The sequence below is a fragment of the Prionailurus bengalensis genome, chromosome B4 (genome assembly GCF_016509475.1).
Source record: "Prionailurus bengalensis isolate Pbe53 chromosome B4, Fcat_Pben_1.1_paternal_pri, whole genome shotgun sequence".
Lineage (NCBI taxonomy): Eukaryota > Metazoa > Chordata > Mammalia > Carnivora > Felidae > Prionailurus > Prionailurus bengalensis.
The window spans coordinates 132,915,231-132,937,106 of record NC_057358.1 but is presented as its reverse complement, the minus strand read 5'-3'; the positions used below and the strand labels follow the sequence as shown (position 1 = coordinate 132,937,106).

Here is a 21,876-nt window from a genome sequence, read left to right as displayed (position 1 = left end):
GACAATTACCATTCGCTGGGGCCTTACCACGTAGGACAGGGGTGCTCTACAAACTTTCCCAGCACAGCGCTCGGCACATATAAGGGCCTCAAAAAATAAGTTGGATGAAAGAAGCAAAGTCCCTATGTGGGAGAAATGATCACCCCTATTTCAAAAATAAAGAAATGAGATCGAATGGGGGAGGTACTTGGTAAAAAGATCTGAACTTTGGGCCCGAAGTCAGTTAGCCATCAGCGTCCGGCCTCACCAACTTTCTGCGCGAGCTCGAGCAAAGCCACTGTCCCTGTCCTTTTTTCCTCAATTGTAGAAGAGCTCCCCTCGGCCCCAAAGGCCTCCCGGAATGGGAGATGAACCCAGAAAATCAACAGGAAAAGTGCTTTATGAGGTTGGAGGCGATTGTCACGCGAGGGCTGTTACTGCAGGGTCGATGGGCGATTGGGCGACTGAGCCCTGGTCGGTCCCCAGTTCCTGCCTCGACCCTAGGGGCCGGGCCGAGGCGGGATGGGGAGGGCCTGGGCTGGGGCAGGCCGGCTCGGGGGGGCCCCGGGAGGCCTCCGGAGGCTGGGGCGCGGCCACCGAGCGGCCTCCCGGGAGGAAACTAGAGCGGTCTGGGCGAGACCCCCGCTGGCCGGGGTGGGGTGGGGGGCGCCAGCGCGGCCCTGCGCAGACGCTCGGCGAGCCCCGGCCCCGGCTCCTCCCCGCACTCACCCGCGGACTGCGCGCGCTACCACTCCTCGCGATTCGCCTCTCGCCCGGTACTTTTCCCGGGGTCACCCACCAACATGGCCCCTTCACTTCCGGGACACGACCTTGCGCACGGAGCTGAGGGGAGGGACTGAAGGGAGCGAGGGGGCGGGCGGAGGCGGAAGGACTTCCGTTCTTCGCGGCCGAGGCCTCTCTCGGGGCGGGGCCAGGAGCCTCGTCGGGCCACGCCCCCTCAGGCGGGCTCGGTCCCGCCTCCTTGCGTGACGTCCCCCAGGGACCGGTCTGCAGAGGCCGTTCGGGCCCCGCCCACCCGGAGAGCGACCGCGCCGTGGGCGGGAGTGGGGCGGCGGACTGGCCCCCGGGTGGCCTCGCCGTCCAGCGACCGGGCTGCGTCGGGCCGACCCCCACCCGCTGCCAGCCTCGTAACCTGTCAGGCGGTCAGGTCAGGTCAGACCCCAGCACCGACTGCCGATCTCGGGCTGGGGCCGTGGGCACACGTGGGGAAGTCTGACACTACTACTATTCTCTGTCATGGCTGTCAAAGCTTCTCAAGTCCCATTTTTCTCAGATCGCTTTCTTTTCACCCCTCGGGGCTCTTCCTGCTCCCCGGGCCCTTCGGCTCGCGGCAAACTCCTACCCTTGAAGGTCCACCTCAGTTGTTCCCTCCGGACGTCTTTTCCAGCACCTTCCTCCTCGGGCGTCCAGCACAGGCGCCTCCTTTGGGCCGCACAGAAATGTCTGCACACTGCTGTTGGGGCTCCTAACCCTTTCAACAACAAATCGTATTTACTGGCACCAGTTATTTGCCGGGCACTGCTGTTTAACGTACCCGTTTGCTTCTCTGTCTCTCACCAGATCTGGGGGCGCGACCCACACCTTCTGGAATCCGTGAGGCCCCTGCCCGCAGCGTGTCCAGGTGCCAAGCGAAGCCAAGGAGCGTTGGGAGTCAGGCCCCTGGGGACCCCCAGTTCCAGTTGCACCACTGAAGGACTTCTGCCCTCTGGCAAGTTTCCTAACCTCCGCCTGGGGCTGTTGTGGGGACTAACGGGGCATCCAGCAGGAGGGGGTGGGCGTTGAGGAGCAGTTACCATCCACTCATTGATTCACGCATCCAGTCCTCCTCAGGGGTCTCTAACGTGCAGGGCACTGCCACCGGTGTTGCAGGGAACAGAAGGATCAAGTTGTGTCATCTAGTGGGGGCTGGACGCAGGTGGTGAGGAGAGCTGGGAGCCCTCCTGCAGGTGCGAGGATGGAGGGAAGGGAGTGTGGTGGGAGGGAGGGCGTTGCTCTTTTACACGGAGTGGGCGACATGCGGATCTTCTCCTCTTTGGTGGCTGTGGACACCATTCCGTGCCACCTTCTCGGCCTTCAACGCCTTTGCTTCGGCTTCGGCTTTAGGAGGAGCCGGGGTTTTCCTCTTCCGTTTCTGCTCCGTCTTCGTGAAAAGGGTCCCTCCCTGAATTCCATTGTCGCAGGGTCGGCCTGGCTTGAGCAGAACCGAATGCACCAAGCGCTAAAGCAGGGAGGTTGGTTGGGAAGCTGTTGCAGGACCCCATGGGGGACAGGGGCTCAAACCAGGGGAGGCGGCAGTGGAGGGAGGAAGTGGTCAGATCCTGGAAGTCTTTGGAGCTAGAGCCACTGCTCACGTAGGGTGCGAGAGAGAAGGGTCACCGTGGCTTCCGGCTTCTGCCTGAGCAACTACCCTGCTGCCTCCCTGCTTCAGCTCAGTTAGGGGCATGTTCCGCATGTTCCAGAAGAAGGCTGTTTTCCAGGTCTCCACTCAGATGAGGGAAGACTTCCCTGTGACATGGGGAGCCCCGCAGCACTGAGGGACGGTGAGCCCTAGGGCTTCCGGGAAAGGGAGGGCCCAGTTGGGGGCCTCAAGGAGGGAGGCTTAAGACTTAGGACCAATGGTGGTATGGAGCCTGGGCTCTTAGGCTGGGGCTGGCTCCCCCAGGGCTGGAGGAAGAAACTCAGCAATTGTCTCCCTCACGCTCCAGTGCAGCGGCCCCAGCACTTACAGCCGCCTTTATGAAGCGCCTCTGGGGTGCCAGCCATTTGGACTGACTACTTTACAAACGTTGTATTATGTCCAGGCCCAGCGGCCCTGCTTGGTAGGCATCGTTATCCCCATCTTGCAGATGAGAAATCCAAGACTGAGAGAGGTTTGCTAATTTCTCTGATACTGAGCCAGGCAGCTGGGAAGCTCGCGGGGGAACGCATATCTGTCTTACACCAAAACGTGTGTTCTTTCCACTCTTCCAGGCTGCCCTACTTTGCTCGATAAAGAAATGATTTTGTGACCCAAATAAATCTATTTGGTGACATTTCCAGCTGGAAGACTGGGTGACCTTTCGTACCCCTCCTGACCCTCCTGCTCTATAGAATATTATTTTTAGGACGGAAGGGGGGAGGCCCCCGGGGGGGCCTGCCTTTCAGATCAGCTTCCCCAGACTCTTCTGGGTCTTTTCTTTACTTCCAGACTCAGAGCACTCATTCCTGTTCCCAGTGCTCCCGTGACAATGGTGGGGGGAGGGGGGGTTGGAGAAAGCGGGGCAGGCACACATCCATGGTTCCTTTGTAGGTCTGAGACCCCTGGCAAGGAGCACTGCCCCAAATGTCAGGGCTCTGCCGGGTGGATGGGACAAAGGGTCCTCTGGGATCTCTAAGATATTGCAGCTTTGACCTAACTCCCAGTCACACATCTGGATGTTGGCAAATGGTGTGTTATGGGGTCACGGATGGAGGGCAGGAGGGAAGCCCTTGTTCATCAGAGCCGTGACTCGCACCAATAGTAGACATTTCATTGCGGAGTGAATGGATGAAGGGATATTTTCCAGAAAGGTAGAGGGACTGGGAGAGAGAGACCATTTCCCCAAGTCAGGTCAGTCAAGTCTAGTTGCCTTTGAAAGGGGCAGTGGGGTGGCGACGGGCATGGGGCAAGTGATTGAAGCTTTGCGTGTCTTGCTTTCCCCATCGGTGAGCTGGAGATAGAGATAAAGAGCTGTCTCCTTGGGCCGTTGAGGGTTAAATGTGAGAGGGCATGCAAGGCGTCATCGGGAGCCTGACACCCGGTGAGCACACAGTAAGTGGTGGCTTGTATTATCATGAGGTGCCGGTGTCTCTCTCTCTCGTGAGTGGACAGGGACGTGGGAATATCACAAACAGACTTTGGAAACCCAGGACACCAGTTCCAGGGCAGGAATTCGGGGAGTCTCAAGCTAGGGCCCTCCAGCCCTGGAAAGCCTCCGTGGCCAAGGGTCCGGGCCCCAGAGGGCTAAGGCAGGATACAGGAACAAAATGAACAAAACGTTTTTGCTGAGTGACCGTGAGAATCAACCCTGTTGTTCCCAAGCAGTCTATTGTTCAGCATTTAGTGAGCACCTAGTGTGAGCCAGGGTTAGAGGTGGGGATGCAGATGTAAAACACGCAGTTCCTGTCCTCAAGAAGGCGGGGGGGGGGGGCAGGGGGGTGGAGACAGACAGGTACGCAGGTGCTAGGAGAGAAGCCTTCACAGGTGCTCTGGGAACCAGAAGATGCTGTGACCCAGTGAAGAAGCAAGGTTGGGTGAGCACCCACTGGCTACGGAAGGGAAGGGTTGAGACCCAAAGCTGGACCGTGAGCATGCTAAGGTTTCTCGGAAAGGAAGTGATAGCCGGTGAGGCGTGCTTCAGGCACTGGCACCGTTAGTCTGGAGTCGGTCACGGGTTCAAGTCCCAGCTCTGCTACCTGACCGCTGGGTGTCCTTCAGCAACGTGCTCAACCTCTCTGAGTCTTGGTTTCTACACTCAAAAATGGGGATTCATTAAAGTACCTAAGCAATCAGACCTTGAAACTGACTCATGCTAAGATGGAGAAAGAGAGAAGCAGTGTATATCTGTGTATATATTAAGTGTGTATCTGCAATGAGAATTAAAACTATGGCTAAGGCCTTAGGGAGTCCAGGTGATGGGAGGGGGGCAGGAGTGGGCCGGGCAGAGGATGGAGTCTCGGCCCATTGCAGAGTTCAAAGGACTAGAGCCAGAGAACTCAGGAGAGGCCCGAGATGAGGCTGGGGAGGAAGGCAGCAGGCCACAGCCAGGAATTTGACCCTGAGCCAACAGCAGGGGAAAGTCCCAGCCACGATCAGACTTCCGTCTTAGAAAGAGCTGCCTGGCCCTTTTACGGGGACTAGATTGACAGGCTGAGACCTGCAGGAGCTGGGCCCCAGGCCACTTCAGCGCCCCTTTGAGAGAGCCATCAGCGGACGGTAGGAGTGAGCCCAACGCTTCCTGTGTGCCGACATCTCTTGCACACACAACCCCCTAACCCTCATCACAGCCGTGTGAGGATGAGAATGTCCCTGTGCCAGGTACATCCAAGGAGGCAGGATCTTAAAGAGCCATAAGCAGCAGGACTAGGATCTGAACTCCGTTCTGGGGCTTGAACCGTCCCGGGATAGATGAAGCGACTAGAGGCAAGGGTGGAGGAAGAAGACAAGGACAAGGAGCCCCTGGGGACACTGACAGCTAAGGCCCAGGAAACAAAGGACACTGCAGAAGACAGGGGTGTCATGGAGGCCTGGGGAGAGGAGAGGGTGGCCATGGAGGCCAGGGCCCCAGCCAGTTTGCCCAGTTAGGTGCTGGTCTCAGACTGGTTCACTGAGAACCCAGGGGCTATAGAGAGTAATTGGAGAGGTGGAAAGGGAGACCGTGACTTTGCTGGCAGGAGAAAGGGTCAGATGGGAGGACAGTTGAAGAAAAAGTGGTGGGGTTGGGCTGGGGGTGTGCTGGTACCGTTCCAGCCTGGGGAGGGGAAGAGAGGAGCCAGTTGAGGCAGAGGAGTTGGAAGTGCCAGAGGGAGTGAGCCCTCAAAGGAGTGAATTCCCCGATGCTGCTTACTGAGGGGGGTGGGGAGGGCAGGGGGCACGCAGGGCAGCTCCAGGCTCCCCTGCTGGAGGCAGAGAGGGTGAGTGCCTGCAGCCTGGGTCTTTCCAGCCTCCAGCCCTTTGCTTTGCCCAGCAGTGTTGTAAGGCACACAACATTGCGACCCTCTTTAAATGCTGGGTGCTTTGAATGGGAGGGAAATGGCTACTGAATGACAAGACGGAAAGCTCACCCCAGCCCACCCTCCCCACCCCCCACCTCCCAACCTTGCCAGGGGAGGATCCAGGGTGGAGTAAGGGTGCAGACACTCAGTAACCGTAACGGATCAGCAAAGCTCCGGGATGTGAGCCTGCCAGGGACCTGGAAATCTCTCAGAGAGAGCCACCTCCCTCCCCATGGAGTTTGCTGTCATCAGACGTCATCGATCCTGTATTCACCAGACCAAAACCTGATATCCCTGGCCAGGAGTGAGATTCCCCCATTAGCCTGTGAAATCTTTGCTGCCCACATAGTGCCAGGTGGTGTTGAGAAGGGCACAGAGACTGTAAGCTCATTCATGGAATACCCTCCCCTTGGCAGGCAGCAGGAGTGGGGGCCAGGACTGGCAGATGGGCAGGCTTAGAGCCCAGCTCCCAGCTCCCCCACCTGCCACGTGTACCACCTCTGTGAGGTTCAGAACGTAGGAGAAGCGTGGGGAGGCTGAGTACAGTGTCCAGCCCAGGGCCGTCGCTCAGTGAATCTCAGCCAGTGTCCCTTTACATCCTTTCTACCCATTGACCCACTGGATACCAGCGACCCACTTTACAGATGAGGCAGCACCACTCAGGCTGATTACAGCCTCCGTCTCCTCCAGGGGCAAACAGGTGTACGTGCGGGACTGTTCTCGCCCCGCAAAGAGCTTTGTAAGACCCAGAAAATTATAAGAGCTTTCCGCGTTTGCTTAAATGCTTAAGGCATCTGGCAGCGTTGGGCTCCCCGGCCCCCTCTTCTGCTAAGGAGCAGCTAATCCCTTTGGACAGTTTGCACAGCAGCCTGTGTGGGCTGGCAGTGCAGTGGCCCTGCCCGGAGGGTGGATTGGCGGGGGAGGCTGGAAGAGGGAGAAGGGAGAGCCAGGTATGATTTCCAGGTCAGAGTCTGGGACGTACGGCAACACAGTAATTAAGACAAGATATACTCCAGAGGTTGCGCAGAGCTTGGGATGACGCTGAGTGTGGTTTGGAGGAGTCGTGATGTTTGCACATGCTCTTGGTCCTTTGAGTCTTAGAACTTGACCCGCCGATGTCCTTGGGCTGGGCTGATTGGCAGAACAGCCTTTCCTCCCCCAGGTGTCTCGGCAATTCCACAGCTGGTACGGGCGGGAGGATGGGAGGACCCTCTCTAAATACGACGCCATGATGGGAAAGCCATTCTCACATCCGAAGATGGTCAGAGGAGGACACCGGCCAGGAGAGCAGGCAGAAACAGGCAGGCCTGAGGCCCCTCTTCTCAGATCAGTGAGGTGAAACCCAGGACCAGATTGGTGAAACCCAGGACAGCCTGGTCCTGTTCTTTTTCTTTAACACTGTTCTTTAATGTCTATTTTTCAGAGAGAGAGAAAGAGTGCGGGCAGGGGAGGGGCAGAGAGAGACACAGGATCTGAAGCAGGCTCCAGGCTCCGAGCTGTCAGCACAAAGCGCAACACGGGGCTCGAACCCACGAACCGTGAGATCATGACCAAAGCTGAAATTGGATGCTTAACTGACTGAGCCACCTCGGCACCCCCCCCTTTTTTTTAATGTTTTCTTATTATTTTGAGAGAGAGAGAGAGAGAGAGAGAGAGAGAGTGCATGGGGGAGTGGGGAAGGGGCAGAGAGAGGGAGACAGAGAATCCCAAGCAGGCTCCCTGCTGTCAGCGCAGAGCCCGACACGGGGCTCGATCCCACGAACCTGTGAGATCCTGACATGAGCTGAAACCAAGAACATGCTCAGGACTTCCAAGAGTGTTGACGACGCCACCCAGCAAAGCCTCCCGCTGACGCAGCGCGGTGGGCCTCTGCCCTCAGTGACTCCGAGGGGGACGAATGGACCCTAAGGAAGGTGGTGGCCCTGGTCTGCCAGAGTGCGGGGGTCTCTGGGGCCTGACTGGGGACGTGCCGGTGGGTGGATATCAACGTCAGCCACCACTACTGACGCAAGTGGGGCTGGGAGCCGGCCGCCCGAGGAGGGATGAGCTGTTACGCGCCCGCCGTGTCATACAGCTCAGCAGGATCCGGTGAGCGCCACGGGGCCCCGGCGGAAGTCACACCCAGCCCCGCCAGGTACGGAACAGACGCTCCACAGGTGTTCACCTTCCGGGCTCCGCCACGTCGTCCTGTGCAGGCTCTGGAACCTTCCTTTCCTCGTCTGCCGAAGGGGGAGGAGAGCACGCCGCCCTTTGCGCCACATGCCTTCACCACACGGATGTCCCCCTCGCGTGGCCTTCATCATTCTGTGTATTTCCTGGTCTCGGTTTTCCTTTCTCTTCATAATGTTCTGTGATTCTATTATATATACACACACATGTATGTGTATTTACATCCTTCCATTCTGCGGCGTCCGCTTTATACGCCCTCTGAGATCCCACCTGGCATCCAGCTGGGTAAAAGAAAGGAAGGAGAGGAGGGAAGGCCGGCCCGCACCGCCGGTTGTGGACATGCCTGGCTCTCCCACTAGGAGGCAGCACAGCACCGTGCGAAGGGTGGTGGAGGCCCTGGTCCTCTAGGTCCCATGGGGAGCTGTGTGGCTTCCAGCAATTTATACCCTTAATCTCCCCGGATCCTAGCCTCGCCACCCCTACAACCTTGCAGGCTGGTAAGGCGTAACCCCCCCTAGATACCATGTAGATTACATGAAGTAACGTATGGAAAGTGCCTGATTCCGCTTCCAGGGGACATTTAACGATGTCTGGAGACACGCATGGTTGTCACACTCGGGGGAGCGGATTCATCCGGTAAGTAGGGGCCAGGGATGCTGCTAACACCCTGCAATGCATCGGGACAGGCCCCCCAACACAGAATCATCTGGCCACGAGGTCACTAGCGCCGAGGTCGAGAAACCGTGGCCTTATTTGCAAGTGGATTTTGAGCTCCTAGAGGGCAGCAAGTGTGTCTTTTCCGTTTCTGTATCTTCCTTGGGGCCTGTCATACGGCGTGCAGTCAGTGAGCGAGTGCAGGGTTGAGCTGAAAGGTTAAGTACTGGCAGAAGAGGTGGCATGGGTGCAGTGGGTGGGAAGAGGGGTGACCGACTAGAAAAAGTCACTGTCATGGAGTGGGGTTGCACACCTAACTGCATTAGCATGGCGGCTTCCTGAGAGATGAGTCTGATTTGCAAAAATGAAATTGGTTCTAAGCATCCTAATCAGGTTGTTTTAAATGCTGGCGATCAAGGGGACCCTTCGAGAACTTTCTAATTTTTTTTAATGTTTATTTATTTTTGAGAGAGAGAGAGAGAGAGAGCAGGGGAGGGGCAGAGAGAGAGGGAGACACAGGATCTGAAACAGGCTCCAGGCTCTGAGCTGTCAGCACAGGGCTCGAACTCACGAACTGCGAGATCACGACCTGAGCCGAAGTTGGATGCTTAACCGACTGAGCCACCCAGGTGTCCCTCAAGAGCGTTCTAGAACTGAGCAACCCCCTTTGGAGCCTCTGCCCCAGGACACTGTCACAATGGGCTGGAATCACAGAGTCAGGTTTCCTGCCTCCTACAAATCTCAAGAATGTTGTTTCTTTTTCCCACCACCAACCTGCACCCCAGACCCTGGCCAATATTTACAGAACCAAATGGCAAAGAGTCTAAAAGTCTCATTACTGGACAGCAGTGGACTGGCTGGCAGAGCAGATCAGGGAGCGGAGACAGCTATTTTTGACTAGTTGATGGGCGGTCACGTGGATAAGGGCCTGGCCGTGTCCCATGTGAACTTCTAGAAGACGGAGCATCCAAACTGGGGCCTGGCATGAGGCATCCTGGGTCTTCGGAAAGGTCGCTGCATGGGACATGCTGAATGTTCTCATTATGGCATGGGGACTGATCCAGTGTTATATCAAAGGAAGTGGCAAATCTTGGCCAAGAGGCGTGGCCACAGCTAATCCCGTGGGCAAGGCCCTTCAGGGGAGGAAGCTTGGGCCATAGAACACCTACTGCCCTCACATGGCAGGTTGTATGTGACAGGACCCCAGTGCTTGGGCAGGCAGAGTGGGGTGTTCAGGGGGCAGGGTCTCTGGTGGGTGTTGGACAGCGTAGGAGACAGTCCTGGGTTCAAATCCCAGTGCCTCCACTTATTAGTGGCATTTGCCTGTTAGTTGCTCATTCCCCAAATAGATGTTGAGTCGTGCTAGGAACTGTTTGCTCCCAAGCGTGGGAGACCACACCCAAACGCAGGCAATCCTAAGACCATGTGGAAAGGGCAGCACTGGAGACGTCCGAGGCATAATGGGAGACCAGAGGATCAGCACCTAATCTGGGTGTGGGGAGGTAGAGGTGGGGCCGTCCTAGCAAAGGCCTCCTGGAGAACCTGACACCTGAGCCTGAAAGAGTGAGCAAGCGTTAGAAACAAAATGGCGGCAGAAGGTTCTGGGCTAAGAGAACAGTGTGCCTGAACTCAGAGAAGAAGGTTTTCTTGAGAGGAGTTAGAATGTTTTCTGCTGTAAATAGCAGAAAGCCCAGCTCAAAGTGTCTTTCACAAAGGGAATGTATTGGCTCGGGTAATTGAGAAGTCCTAACAGTGTGGCTTTTAGGGAAGGTTCCACACACCAGCCAGTGCTATCAGCTGTATGCTCCTCCCTCTCCTTTTATTTCTGGTGGTGAGGGCTCTTTCCCCTTTCCTCATCAAATTTTTAAAAAAAAATATTTATTTGGGGGAGAGCGCAAGCGGGGGACAGGCGGAGAGAGGGGGACAGGGAGAGGGACAGGGGACAGAGGATCCGAAGCGGGCTCTGTGCTGACAGCGGCCAGCCCGATGCAGGGCTCGAACTCGCGAGCCATGAGAACATGACCTGAGCTGAAGTCGGACGCTCAACCGACAGAGCCACGCAGGCGCCCCTCCCCATCATTCTTGAAGAAAAGAACTTCTTTTCCAGAAGCTTCCAGCAGTTTTTTTTCTTCTGTATCACTAGTCTGGATTGGGCCACTCGTCCATCCCTAAAGTAATCGCCCTGACCAGGCAGTGGGTTGTACAAACTGGCGGAGCCTTTCAGGGCTACCTTAGGAGCTGGGTGTGTGCATGTGTGAGTGTGCACGTGTGTCCGTGTCAATCCCCACCAAAGCACACGATCGAGAAATTCTGGTAGGAAGAGATGCCGAGAAGAGGAACCGTAAATGTCCACTGCAGCCAGCATTTACTGAGTGCCTACTGTATGCCCAGCTCTCTGGAGCTGCTTTTCGTTTGAGGTGACCTTGACACCTTGGGGACTCATCTAACGAGCAGTTGGATCCATGGGCTGGATGCTCACTGGGGAGGACTCTGGAGAGGCTGGGCCAGCCCTGCCTCTGCAGGAGTCCAGAACAGTAGGCAGAGCAGTGGGCCCAGGATGAGGCCCTGGGGAGCCCCCTTATTGAAGGGGCGCATGGGGTAAAAGGATGCTGGGAAGGCACCCGAGAGGGAACATCAAGAAGGAGGGAGAGGGGGCGCCTGGGTGGCGCAGTCGGTTAAGCGTCCGACTTCAGCCAGGTCACGATCTCGCGGTCCGTGAGTTCGAGCCCCGCATCGGGCTCTGGGCTGATGGCTCAGAGCCTGGAGCCTGTTTCCGATTCTGTGTCTCCCTCTCTCTCTGCCCCTCGCCCGTTCATGCTCTGTCTCTCTCTGTCCCCAAAATAAATAAACGTTGAAAAAAAAAATTTAAAAGAAGGAGGTAGAGGAAGTCACAGCGGCTGAGGAAGGGGGTGTGGAGAAGGGCTGCGTGACCCGTGTGTCAGGTGCACCACGTGAGGAAATGGGGGGTGCGGCCAGAGTCCTGATGATGACCGCTCCCACATTTGAAGCTCTCCCGATTCTCCAGGCTCTGTTCCAAGTTCTGAGTGCCCTCACAACCGCTCTAGAGTCTGTCCCATGAAGGTCTTTATTTCACAGATGGGGATGCGGGAGACCGACTTGGCCAGGGGCCGGTGAAAGACCTGATGGAGGCAACTAAGGTTGTGCCAGTGGTGACCTTGATGCCCCCCATTTCTTTTGGGCATCCTCCTTCCTCTGGTCGAAGAAGGCTAATGAGCATAGCCCGCCCAGCCCCTCTCCAGTCTCACCGATTGGCCCCGGGATGATCACATGACTTTATCCAAGTCAATGGCCTGCAGGCCCGGGACTTTTAGGGGAGAGGAGCTCTATTTCTTCTGTGCTAAGTACCCAAGATGGGATGCCGCGAGGCCTGGAGCTGCTGCAGCCATCTTGCAGGCATGAGGGTTTTAAGGCTGTTGGAGAATAGGGACAACACAGGATAGGAAGTGGAGCTGAGCCGAGCCACAGAGAGAGCCGGACGACAGTGTGGGAGTGAGCTCCACCTCCAGCTGTACCTGAAGCCTTTCTTGTTACTAAACTAACATGTCAGCGAGCCAATAAACTCCGCTGCTTGCCTCGTTTGGGTCGGGCTTCCGTCATTAACTGAAAGCCAACTGCGTCAGTCACCTATGGCCACAATCAGGCTGCGTAACAAACCACCCCCGGTGGCTAAAGCAATTGAGCTCACGAGACTGGATTTATGTTTAGGTTGAACTGGGCTGGGAAGCTCTTCTGGTCTTGGCTGGGCTCACACAACACGTTGGGCGGCCGGGATGACGGGAACAATGAGGCCACACGCCGAGGCCCCGGTGGAAGGACTTGTGCCACTGTTGATGGTTTGCCGCAGTAGCTTTCAGCAGTCTAGGGTAGGTGTCTGAGAGGTGGTTTGTGGTACCGATGTAGGGTCGGACTTTTCCTACAAACGCAGGAAATGAGGAGCATACGAGAGGTCAGGTTTGTGGGCGGATTGTCCCTCCACTTGAATTTGTGTGTTGCTTCCCTGAGGTGAGATTCAAGCAATGTTTTTATGGCAGGAGGCAGGGGGCCTGTTTGCGTTAAGCCCTGTGTGTCTCCTGCATAAGCACTGACTGGCTGACAGGCTCATTCTTTTGTGAATTATCCCTTCCTCTGTCACCAATAATCCAGGTCAGGCCTGAGCAGGTGGGCACATCCTTGAAGCAGCTGCCCACGCGCTGCCAGGCAGAAGAACCGTTCAGTTGAGCCTAGATCGAATTGTGGAACCGTCAGCAAATCAATTGTTGTGTTAGATTTCAGGGTGGTTTGTGTTGAAGCAGTAAATATTTGATGGAGTAAACTACAAAATGAGACTTAAAAAAATTATTGTAATTTAAAAGCATTAGTTTCCTGCTATAACTGAGTGTCTGGGAATTCACTAGAACAGCACAGGAGGGGTCGAGGATGCTGGCCAGAGAGCTGGCCCCAGGGGAAGGCTTTTCACTGCTGTGAATGGTAACCACAGATGCGTGGATGTTCCATGATGTGGGGTGCCCAGGTGGGGACTCCCAGTGGGCTCCAGGATGTCAGGCCTTCAGGGTTTGTTTTTGTTTTTTAATGTTTATTTATTTGAGAGAGAGAGAGAGAGAGGGGCAGATTGTGAGTAGGGGAGGGGCAGAGAGTGAGGGAGACACAGAATCCGAAGCAGGCTCCAGGCTCCGAGCTGTCAGCACCGAGCCCGACGCGGGGCTCACGGGATTGTGACCTGAGCCAGAGTCAGACGCTTAACCAACTGAGCCACCCAGGCGCCCTGTTTTTGTTTTTTTTAAGTTTATTTACTTATTTTGATGGGGAGGGCGGGAAGGGAAGAGAGGAGGGAGAATCCCAAGCAGGCTCCACACTGTCAGCACAGAGCCCGACGTAGGGCTCAAACCCACAAACCATGAGATCATGACCTGAGTCGAAGTCAAGTTGGACTGAACCACCCAGGCGCCCCAGGGCTTGGGAGTTTCAACTGCCCACAGCTCAAGCCCCGAGCTGGAGGGCAACTCTAGAAGCACTTCAGTGGTTGCTGTTACCCAGTCACCGGGCTTGCTCTGGTCTCCCCCATCCTGATGGAGCTTTACAGGTTGTAAACCATTTCCCTGTCTTTTATGTTGTCCTCTAGATGCAGTAAAGCTCTCCATGGACCATTTTTATAAGCAGATTGCGTCTGGAGAGAATAGGCGTCCCCCCCCAAGGCCGCGGAGCCCGCCAGTACAGTACATCCAGCTCCCTGGATGGCCCGTGGAGGAAGACAGTCGTATCTGATGCTCACAGCCGCTCACAGCCGGCTTCCTCGGCTCTGACGACTTCACGCCAGCCCTCACCTCACCGCACTGACGTGGCGCTTACCTGTTGGTGTTTCCCACTGTCCGTAATCCTCCTGACAACAGGGACTGCCTTCGGTCGGCGTCCCCTCACCCGGCACCACGCCTGGCTTGATTAGGAGCTCGGATGGTGTTTGAACATCAGTGTGGAACGTCACGAGCATCCTCACGCCTCCAGCCTTCATCTTCCTCCCCCCCCCCCCCGCTGCCCCCCGCCACGGACGCTGACACAGGGAGGGGCGCGTGGCATTCACTGCCTTAATGTACCCAAGCCTCCCTCCCCACAGCTGTAAAATGGGAGTGATGGGGAGGGAGATCTCTTAGCCCAGAGCCTGGCACAGAATAGGCGCTTAATAAATAACGTCTGTAAAAGTCTGTGATGAGGATGATTCATTCTGGGACATGATTTAAGGGTTATACACTTGATCTCAAGTGGAGAGGGGTTACCGTCACCCCCTTTTGGCTAGGTGGGATGTCTGTATCTCCTCCACTCTCCCCCAAGCCTGTGGAATTACACTCCCCACGCCCCCCAACCCCCCAAGCACCTGCAGCAGGTGCCTTCCTGGGCATCGGCAGCACGGCCGGAGGCCACGTATCTGAGTTATGTATGTGACACCCTGCGCACCTTGTGGCTGCCCAGGGGACATCAGCCCCTGCCGTGGCCACCGACACTTCTGTCTCTCCTCCCTGTCTCCAGCCTCCGTCTCCCCATCTAACAGGGAGGCCACCCCACGGGGGACTGAGGCCGAGTTCAAAGTGTGCCTGCTTTCGCCATCTGAGACCCTCCTTGGAAAATACCCAGAGGGTTCCTTCCCCAGGACGACACCATCGTCCATGGGCTTGATGGAAGCCTCCAGGAAGGCCCCCGCATTCCCTGGCTCCAGGCACCATCTGAGCACAAGTCCATGGGAGAGACAGTGCCGTCTGCACGTGCTCCAAAGGGCTGGCGACAGGACCAGTGCCGGGAATCCAGGTGCGGTCCCTCTTCTGCCACCAAGCGGCTGTGTGACCTTAGAACCTGTGACAGGGAAGCACCTGGATGGCTTAGTGGGTGGAACTTGCGAATCTTGATCTTGGGGTGGTAGGTTCGAGCCCCACATTGGGTGTAGATTACTTTTTTTTTAAATCCTGAAAGAAAAAGAAGAAAGAAAGAAAGAAAGAAAGAAAGAAGAAAGAAAGAAAGGGAAAGAAGGGAAGGAAGGAAGAAAAGAGAAAAAGAAAAAGAAAGGAAGGAAGGAAGAAAAATTGAAAGAAAGAAAGAAAGAAAAAGAAAGAAAGAAAGAGAGAAAGAAAGAAAGAAAGAAAGGAAAGAAAACCTGTGACAGGCAAAGAGGGGAAGAACACTGAAGCGGGAGGGTTTGTCCCGACGCCCTGAGGTCAGGACTGAGAACCACTCTCCTTTGGGGGTAGACACCAGAACCTTCATCTGGCGTTCCGGTGAGGTACAGGTCCACCCTGGAGGGGTGAGGGTGGGGGTGGCGTGGCCAGTCCTGGACCTACCTCATCTTTCTGCGCCCCTCCTTCCAGCTGGTTCCACCAGGTGGGGGTGGGGAAGGGGAGGATGCGCCCCTGGTTGTGCGTGGGTGCCTGCACGTGTGTGTGCATTCCTCGGTGCGGGGCTCGGCACGCCCCCCTCCTGCCCAGCGTCCGTCCGTCTGTGGGGAGGCTCACACCCCGTGGGCCCGGCGCTGGCGGCGAGGAAGTTTTTAGGAAGACCTGAGCCACCCCCTCGCACCCCTCCCTGACCCAGAGCACCCCCAAACTGGACCCGCACGCGCACCTTTCAGACTTTGTAGCTGTTTTTATTATTAATATTATCTTTTCCTTTAAGCATCCCTTTAAGGGTGAAATGAAATCCAACCATTTACAGAGAAAATGATTTCAGAATGTACATATTGATTTTCCCTTACAAAAAAAATAATACTATTATCATTGGCGTCCTTAAATTATACATTTCCCAGGGCCTTGCCTTCTGCTTGGGGAAGTCCTGTATCCCCTCCCCAACCGTCACCTTTGCCCCCAAAGCTCTCCCACACCTGCCCCTGGGAATGGACATGACCTGTGGGCCGGCTGAGCCTCCTGAGTCTAGAGGTCATAGGGCCAGTGGTTCCCAGGGAAAGACACCTGGTTATGGCGACAGGGCCAGCAGTGTGCCCGCCCTCACACATTCACAGTTTGGTTTCCTTTCATACTGGGGGAGTGGCCCGGGGCTCCCCTGCCCGCCCCCCACCCCCCACCCCCCAGAATTCCCAGTGTATGAATGTGAGTATATGTGAAACTCTTCAACCCCACGCCTTGCCCCCCGCCCCCCCCCTCCACTGATGGCTGCTGTCTCCACCCAATGGCCAGGTCTCCACTCGGCAGTGACCGTGAACAGGGTTCTGGGTCTGAGAGGGGAGGTGGGTCCTGGCAGATCTGAGCTCCTCCCCTCTTCCTTCCCCTGCCTCGGAGCTGGTGAACTGGAGGCCAGGGACCCCTGCCAGCCTGGGGAGGGGCCATGCCCATAGCAGCCGAGGGTGCCAGGGGCACGAGGTGAGGAAGCCCTCAGGAGGGAGGCCCTGGGCTGGGACTCAGGCACGATTCAGGAGCCCCCAGAGACTGCCTGTCCGGGGGGTGAGTAGAGGTGTCTGGGAAGGCAGGCCCCGGTCTGGGTTGGCCCAGAGCCACAGGGACATGCTGATTTCTTTTGCCACTTCTCAGATCCAAGAGGGACTAGGGGGACTGCTGTAACTCCAAGGGAGGGCTTCCCTCAGGGCACCCTAAAGACTCGCTTGGGGTGGGAGACTGGAGGCCATAGGGCCCTGCCACCTGATTCATGCCTGCCGGCCGGACGCTGCTCTGCGGCCAGCTCCCCAGACCACGCCCACGCCAGACAGTTCTCTGGACAGAGCTGAGGCAGAGGAGACCCCCTCCCCTCCTGGCCCGTCAGGAAACCCCAACAAGACCCCCAGAGACAGTCCTGGCTGGAGGCTGGGTGGGATGGGATGGAAGGATATGGTGGGGACCAAAACAGGCCAGGGAGGTAGTGAGCTCTCAGCTGTTCAGCCCTCGGGCCCGGAGGATTCTCATTCCTTGGACTGAAAGACAGACAGACAGACAGACCCCGCATCCCCCTTTAGCCTTGCTTGCTAGGCTCCCCGAGGGCTTTGCGCCTCAGTCACTTCGGGGGAGCTGTGAGGGGCTGTGGCCACAGGCTCCAGGTCCCGGGGAAGGGGAGGCCTGGGCCCTGCCCCCACATCCATACAGAAGCATCTATTTACAGGGACACCCCAATACAGACACACACAAGTACACACCAAACATGCACACATGCCCATAAATACACACACGCACACACAAACATGTCCCGCTCGACAGGCAGGCTCTGCATCCTGGCATGGCTGGGTGAACACCTGTGGGGGCCTCAGGGGGGCGGTGTCTCACCCCTCCTTCAACTGCGGGCTCTCACTGCCCCCCCCCCCCCAGCTCTGGACTGGCAGTGAATGGGGGCAGGAGCAGGTGCGTCTAAGAGCTCTCTCTGAACTTGAGAGGAGGATCCTAGGACTGTGTTAGTCATTCTGACGCTCTCTCCCCATGCCCCTCCCTCTGTGCCAAAGATGCTCCTGGTTTCCTCCTTCCTTTACTAAGAGGACTCTCAAGCTGAGGCTGGGCATGTGGCTGAAGACTCCCTTTCCCAGCTTCCCTTGCAGCTGCTTGTGACCACGTGACTAAGACCCGGCCAGTGAGATGCGATCGGAAGTGACCATGCCATGCTGGCTCATGCCCTTAACGGGAAAGGACATGTGCTTCTCTTGCCCTTCTCTGCTTCTCCCAGGCTGGGATGCACATGTGATGGTAGGAGCTGAAGCCACCGCTCTGTCCAGAACTGGAAGGTGTGTATGTGGGAAAAAGTAGAGCTGCCCTACTGGATCTGGACCATCTCCCTCTGGACAGTTAAGCTAGAAACAAGCTTGTCTTGCTTAAACCATTGTGTTTGGGGGCCTCTTAATGGCAGCAGGGGAGAATCTAACCGATACGTCCCCTGCCCCCATGAGATAAACTGAGGGGAATGAGATGACATAACTGACCTCAAAGTCCTTCCTGGTCCCAGGCAGCCTGTGGGCCCTTCCTGGCTCTAGCCAGCCCCGAGCAGGGGCACAAGGGTGACTCTATCAGAGACGGTGGAGGGCTGGGGCTGTGGGTCCCAGTGGGAAGGGGTGACGGGGAACCTCTGCCTCCCCGAGGCCCCCACCCAGGCCGGCTTGACGGTCCAGCCTCGGGCTCCCATCCCACCCCGAGAACTGGAGTCTTGGCCTTGCGAGGGCTGAGCGGGCAGCCCACAAGACGACAGTATAAAAAGAAAGACGGAACGTCAAGGCCAGGTTTGGAACCAAAAGCAAGACTCCCGGGGCTTCGGCAGACTCCAGGCCCTACCCCACGGGTGCTATCCAGCGCAGGGGTGTCCTGCGGGCAGAGCTCTCTGCTCCCTCCGGCTCAGCCCTTCCCAGGACACTGCGCTTCCTCCCAGCTGGATGCTCCTTTACATCCCTCCCACCTTGCTGTCCCCTCTTCCTCCTGCTCCCGAATGCACCCATTTACAGAGCCCCAGGACCTCCCGGCCTGCCCACCTTCCCGCTGCAGGTCCAAAGCCCCAGGAGGCCCAACGGCAGGTTTCTCCCCGGCCGGGGCCGCAGCTCCCACGTGGCTGGCCTGGGGAGCTTCTCCTGCGGGTCCCCTTCCCCGACCCTGCCCGCCCTCCCTGGCTACCCAGTAACCGTCATGCACTCTCCGTTGGCACCTCCTGGCCACAGCACTCTGGGTGGACGGAAGGGCTGGACTCCCCTCTCCCGACGAGGAAGGATGCTTTGTGAGCTCACAGGCCTGGCCCTGGGTTCCCAAGGGCTGGGTCCTCTCGGGAACCAGGCAGCCGGCAGAGGGAGGCAGGGAAACAGCGGGAGGGGCTGCCGCCACCCCCCCACCCCGCCCGCCGGCTCTTTGAAGATCTCGCAGCCTTAGCCTTCGACCACATCCGATCTGCCCCTGGCGGGCGGCCTTCCCTCGGGCCCCCTGTTCCGCCGCCCACCTTCCGCTGTGCCCTTGGGCTCCCGGTAGGGGTTATCCAGCAGGTAGCGGAACTGGGCGTAGTTGCTGAGCAGGTACTTAGGGGCGTACATGTGTTCGCTGGGGTCGGCCGGCGGGTACTCCTGCCGCGTGCCGTCGAACCAGCCGCCCGTGCGGATCAGGCTCCGGATGTAATTGAGGTCCCGCTTGTCCTCGTAGTCGCCCCAGCGGGGGAAGTCGCCGTTCTGGGCGGACACGAGCTTGAAGTAGATGCCCTCGGGCGTGAAGCACCAGGAGCAGTGCCAGCCGGCGAAGTGCAGGGGGCTGCCCAGCGACCACTGCACCAGGATGTGGCCGGTGCGATTCTCGTACTGGCGGAAGTTGGGCATGGTGTAGTACTGGCGGCGGCGCAGGCGGATGCCGTCCAGCCCGTACACCGTCTGCAGCATGTCCACGGTGCAGCCCGACACCACCTCCAGGGTGCCCGGCTGCTTCCAGAAGAAGCCGTAGAGCGACTTGCGCATGTGGAAGGCGAAGGGCTCCGTCCAGCCGTCGTACAGCTTGAGGAAGAGCACGCCGTCGCGCGCGGGGATCTCGTCGGCGTCGTCGATGATGAAGACGTCGTCGGGCCGCAGGTTGCGCAGCCGCGACACGCCGTCCTGCGTCAGGAAGGTGCGCAGGTAGTCGTCGGCGATCCAGCCGTCCTGCCGCCCGCCCGGCGGGAAGTGGTCCAGGAAGACGTAGAGCACCTTGTGCCGGATGTACTCGAAGGTGCCGTTGGTCAGCATCTCGCGGAACTTGAGCGGCCGCGGCTCCCCGTACGCCGTGAAGTTGGACTCGCACACCACGAACGCGTCCACCACGTCGCCCAGCTCGTGGAAGCGCACGTCCAGCAGGTCGAACTCGTGGTTGACGTTGATGGCGTTGATGACCCGCCGCGGCACCTCCCGGGGCACCAGGCGCTCCTTGGTGGGCAGGTTGGAGTACTGCACCACGGTGGGCACGCCGCAGCTGGGCCCGTGCCAGCCCGGGAGGCACACGCACTCCACCCACTTGCGCCGCGCGCCGCGGGGCCCCGGGCGCTCGCGGGTGCTCAGCAGGTGCCGCGCGGGGCCCCGGGCCGAGGAGCCGTCGGCGCCCTCGGCCTTCTCGTCGGGCCGCCCCGAGGGGGGCTTCTCCAGCATCTTGGTGCCCGGTTTGAAGCAGACGCCGCCGGCCTTGGTGCGGACGAAGTACTCGGTGGTGTCCTCGGGCAGCACGAAGTCCACCCGGTGGAGCTCCTCGGTGGCCTTGCTCGGCGACAGGGGCTGGAGCAGGGGCGAGTGGGAATAGAGCGGTGTTCGCAGCAGGTCGGGGCTACCCGGCTCCGGGCTGGCCTGGGGCGTGACGGGGGCATTGTTCCAGAAGAAGCTGGACACGAGGTTCGGGCTGAGGGAGGCCAGTTCCCGGGGGAAGGTGACATAGGACAGGGTCTTAAAGAAGTGCAGGAAGGAGATGAGGCACAGGCCGGCCATACAGAACATGAGAAAGAGCTTGTAGCGTCTCATCTTCATTCTGCAGTAAAGAGGGAGACAGCAGACGGGTCAGGGGGTCTGCAGACCCGGGTGACCAGAGCCCGAGGCCCCTCTCCTAAGTAAGGGAGCCTGAGGAAGCCTTTGCCGCCACCGTGCCTGTGAACGTCCTGGCCAGTGACTGGCGCCCTTGCATGAGGTCACTTCCTGTCCCCCAGAAGTCTAGCCTGGGAATCCCACTCGCTGTACCAAGTACCCCTGGAAGCCCCCCAGCCCCACCCCGTCAAGGAAATTCCCCTCCTGGCTCAGGACCTCCTCCCTGTTGCCTCAGCCCTGCCCCCCCCCCCCCCCGAGACTGCCAGGTCAAACACCCCCCCTCCTCCCCTGCAGTCTGATCTTCTACCCCGCCTGCCCACCCTGACCCGACCAGCTGCACCGCTAGGCTTTGCTCCAGCAGCAACAAGACCGGGCAGGGCTGAACTTGCCCCGGGGGGCTCCCAGGCCCCAAGAGAGGGAGTGCGGCCGCCGACTTGCCCCCCACCCCGCCCTGCCCCGGAACCGCCCAGGGTGCTGTTCTTTTTTCCGTTGGTGTGGATATGTTGACACATCTAGTTCCTTTTCACTGAAAACTATTCACAGGCCTCAAGGAAACACATTGAACTCTAACACACTTAAGAGTAAGTACAGGTGCCTGTTTCACTCCCCCCTCTCCAGACCGGTCTCCCCACACAGCTTGACCTGTCTGACGTGTGTTGCTGGGTTTTATAGGCAACGATTCTGTTCTTGGTTTCCTATTTTTCGTAAATCGTATCGTACTGGACACTAAGCGCACTCGAGTTGTTTTCCCCAATCAATGACAGATGAAACAGACTTTCGTATCAGTAGTAATAAATCTGCCGTTTCCTTTTAAATCCCACATAATATTCCACGGTTATTCTGAATGAATCACTGTCTATTCATGAGTGAGTCATGACTACAACCATTCTCTATTCATTTATGCAGTGTGATTTATCGATTCGTTTCCATTTATTTATTTATTTATTTATTTTGGAGCGAGAGAGAGAGCGCCAGCAGGGAAGAGGAGCAGAGGGGCAGAAAGAAAGAAAGAGAATCTTAAGCAGGCTCCTCCTTCAGTCGGGGCTCGATCCCATGACCCTGGGATCGTGACCTGGGTGGGCCTAAATCAAGAGTGGGACGGTCAACGGACTGGGCCACCCGAGTGCCCCAATTTTATCAATTAGTTGATGGCTGTGGAACGGACAGCCTTGTATACTGTCTTTTACAGTTTAAGTAAATGTTCCAGACACTCCTCACTCGGTCTCCCCTAGGGCTAATGTCTTATATATCACCATGGTACATTTGTCATAACTAAAAAAATGGAAATGGCCACATTACTATTAACTAAAGCCCACACTTTATTCAGATGT

At 57.6% G+C, this 21,876-nt stretch overlaps 2 protein-coding genes across 3 annotated transcripts in view; one reads left to right on the top strand and one right to left on the bottom strand.

The window, feature by feature from the left end:
• The first annotated feature begins 427 nt into the window (after positions 1-427).
• LOC122473690 (spidroin-2-like) lies at positions 428-14,273 on the top strand. The gene is made up of 4 exons (XM_043564306.1): positions 428-755; positions 942-1,147; positions 1,561-1,708; positions 13,697-14,273. The coding sequence occupies exons 1-4, from the start codon at positions 428-430 to the stop codon at positions 13,837-13,839; spliced, it is 825 nt and encodes a 274-aa protein (XP_043420241.1). The 3' UTR covers positions 13,840-14,273.
• A 1,918-nt stretch (positions 14,274-16,191) lies between these two features.
• MGAT3 (beta-1,4-mannosyl-glycoprotein 4-beta-N-acetylglucosaminyltransferase) overlaps positions 16,192-21,876 on the bottom strand; it is a 32,903-nt gene continuing 27,218 nt past the window's right edge. For both annotated transcript variants that reach the window (XM_043562649.1, XM_043562650.1), the window contains exon 2: positions 16,192-20,492. In XM_043562649.1, the coding sequence (XP_043418584.1) occupies positions 18,890-20,491 (1,602 nt within the window). In that variant the 5' untranslated portion in view covers position 20,492 and the 3' untranslated portion in view covers positions 16,192-18,889. The remainder of the gene's footprint in view (positions 20,493-21,876) is intronic.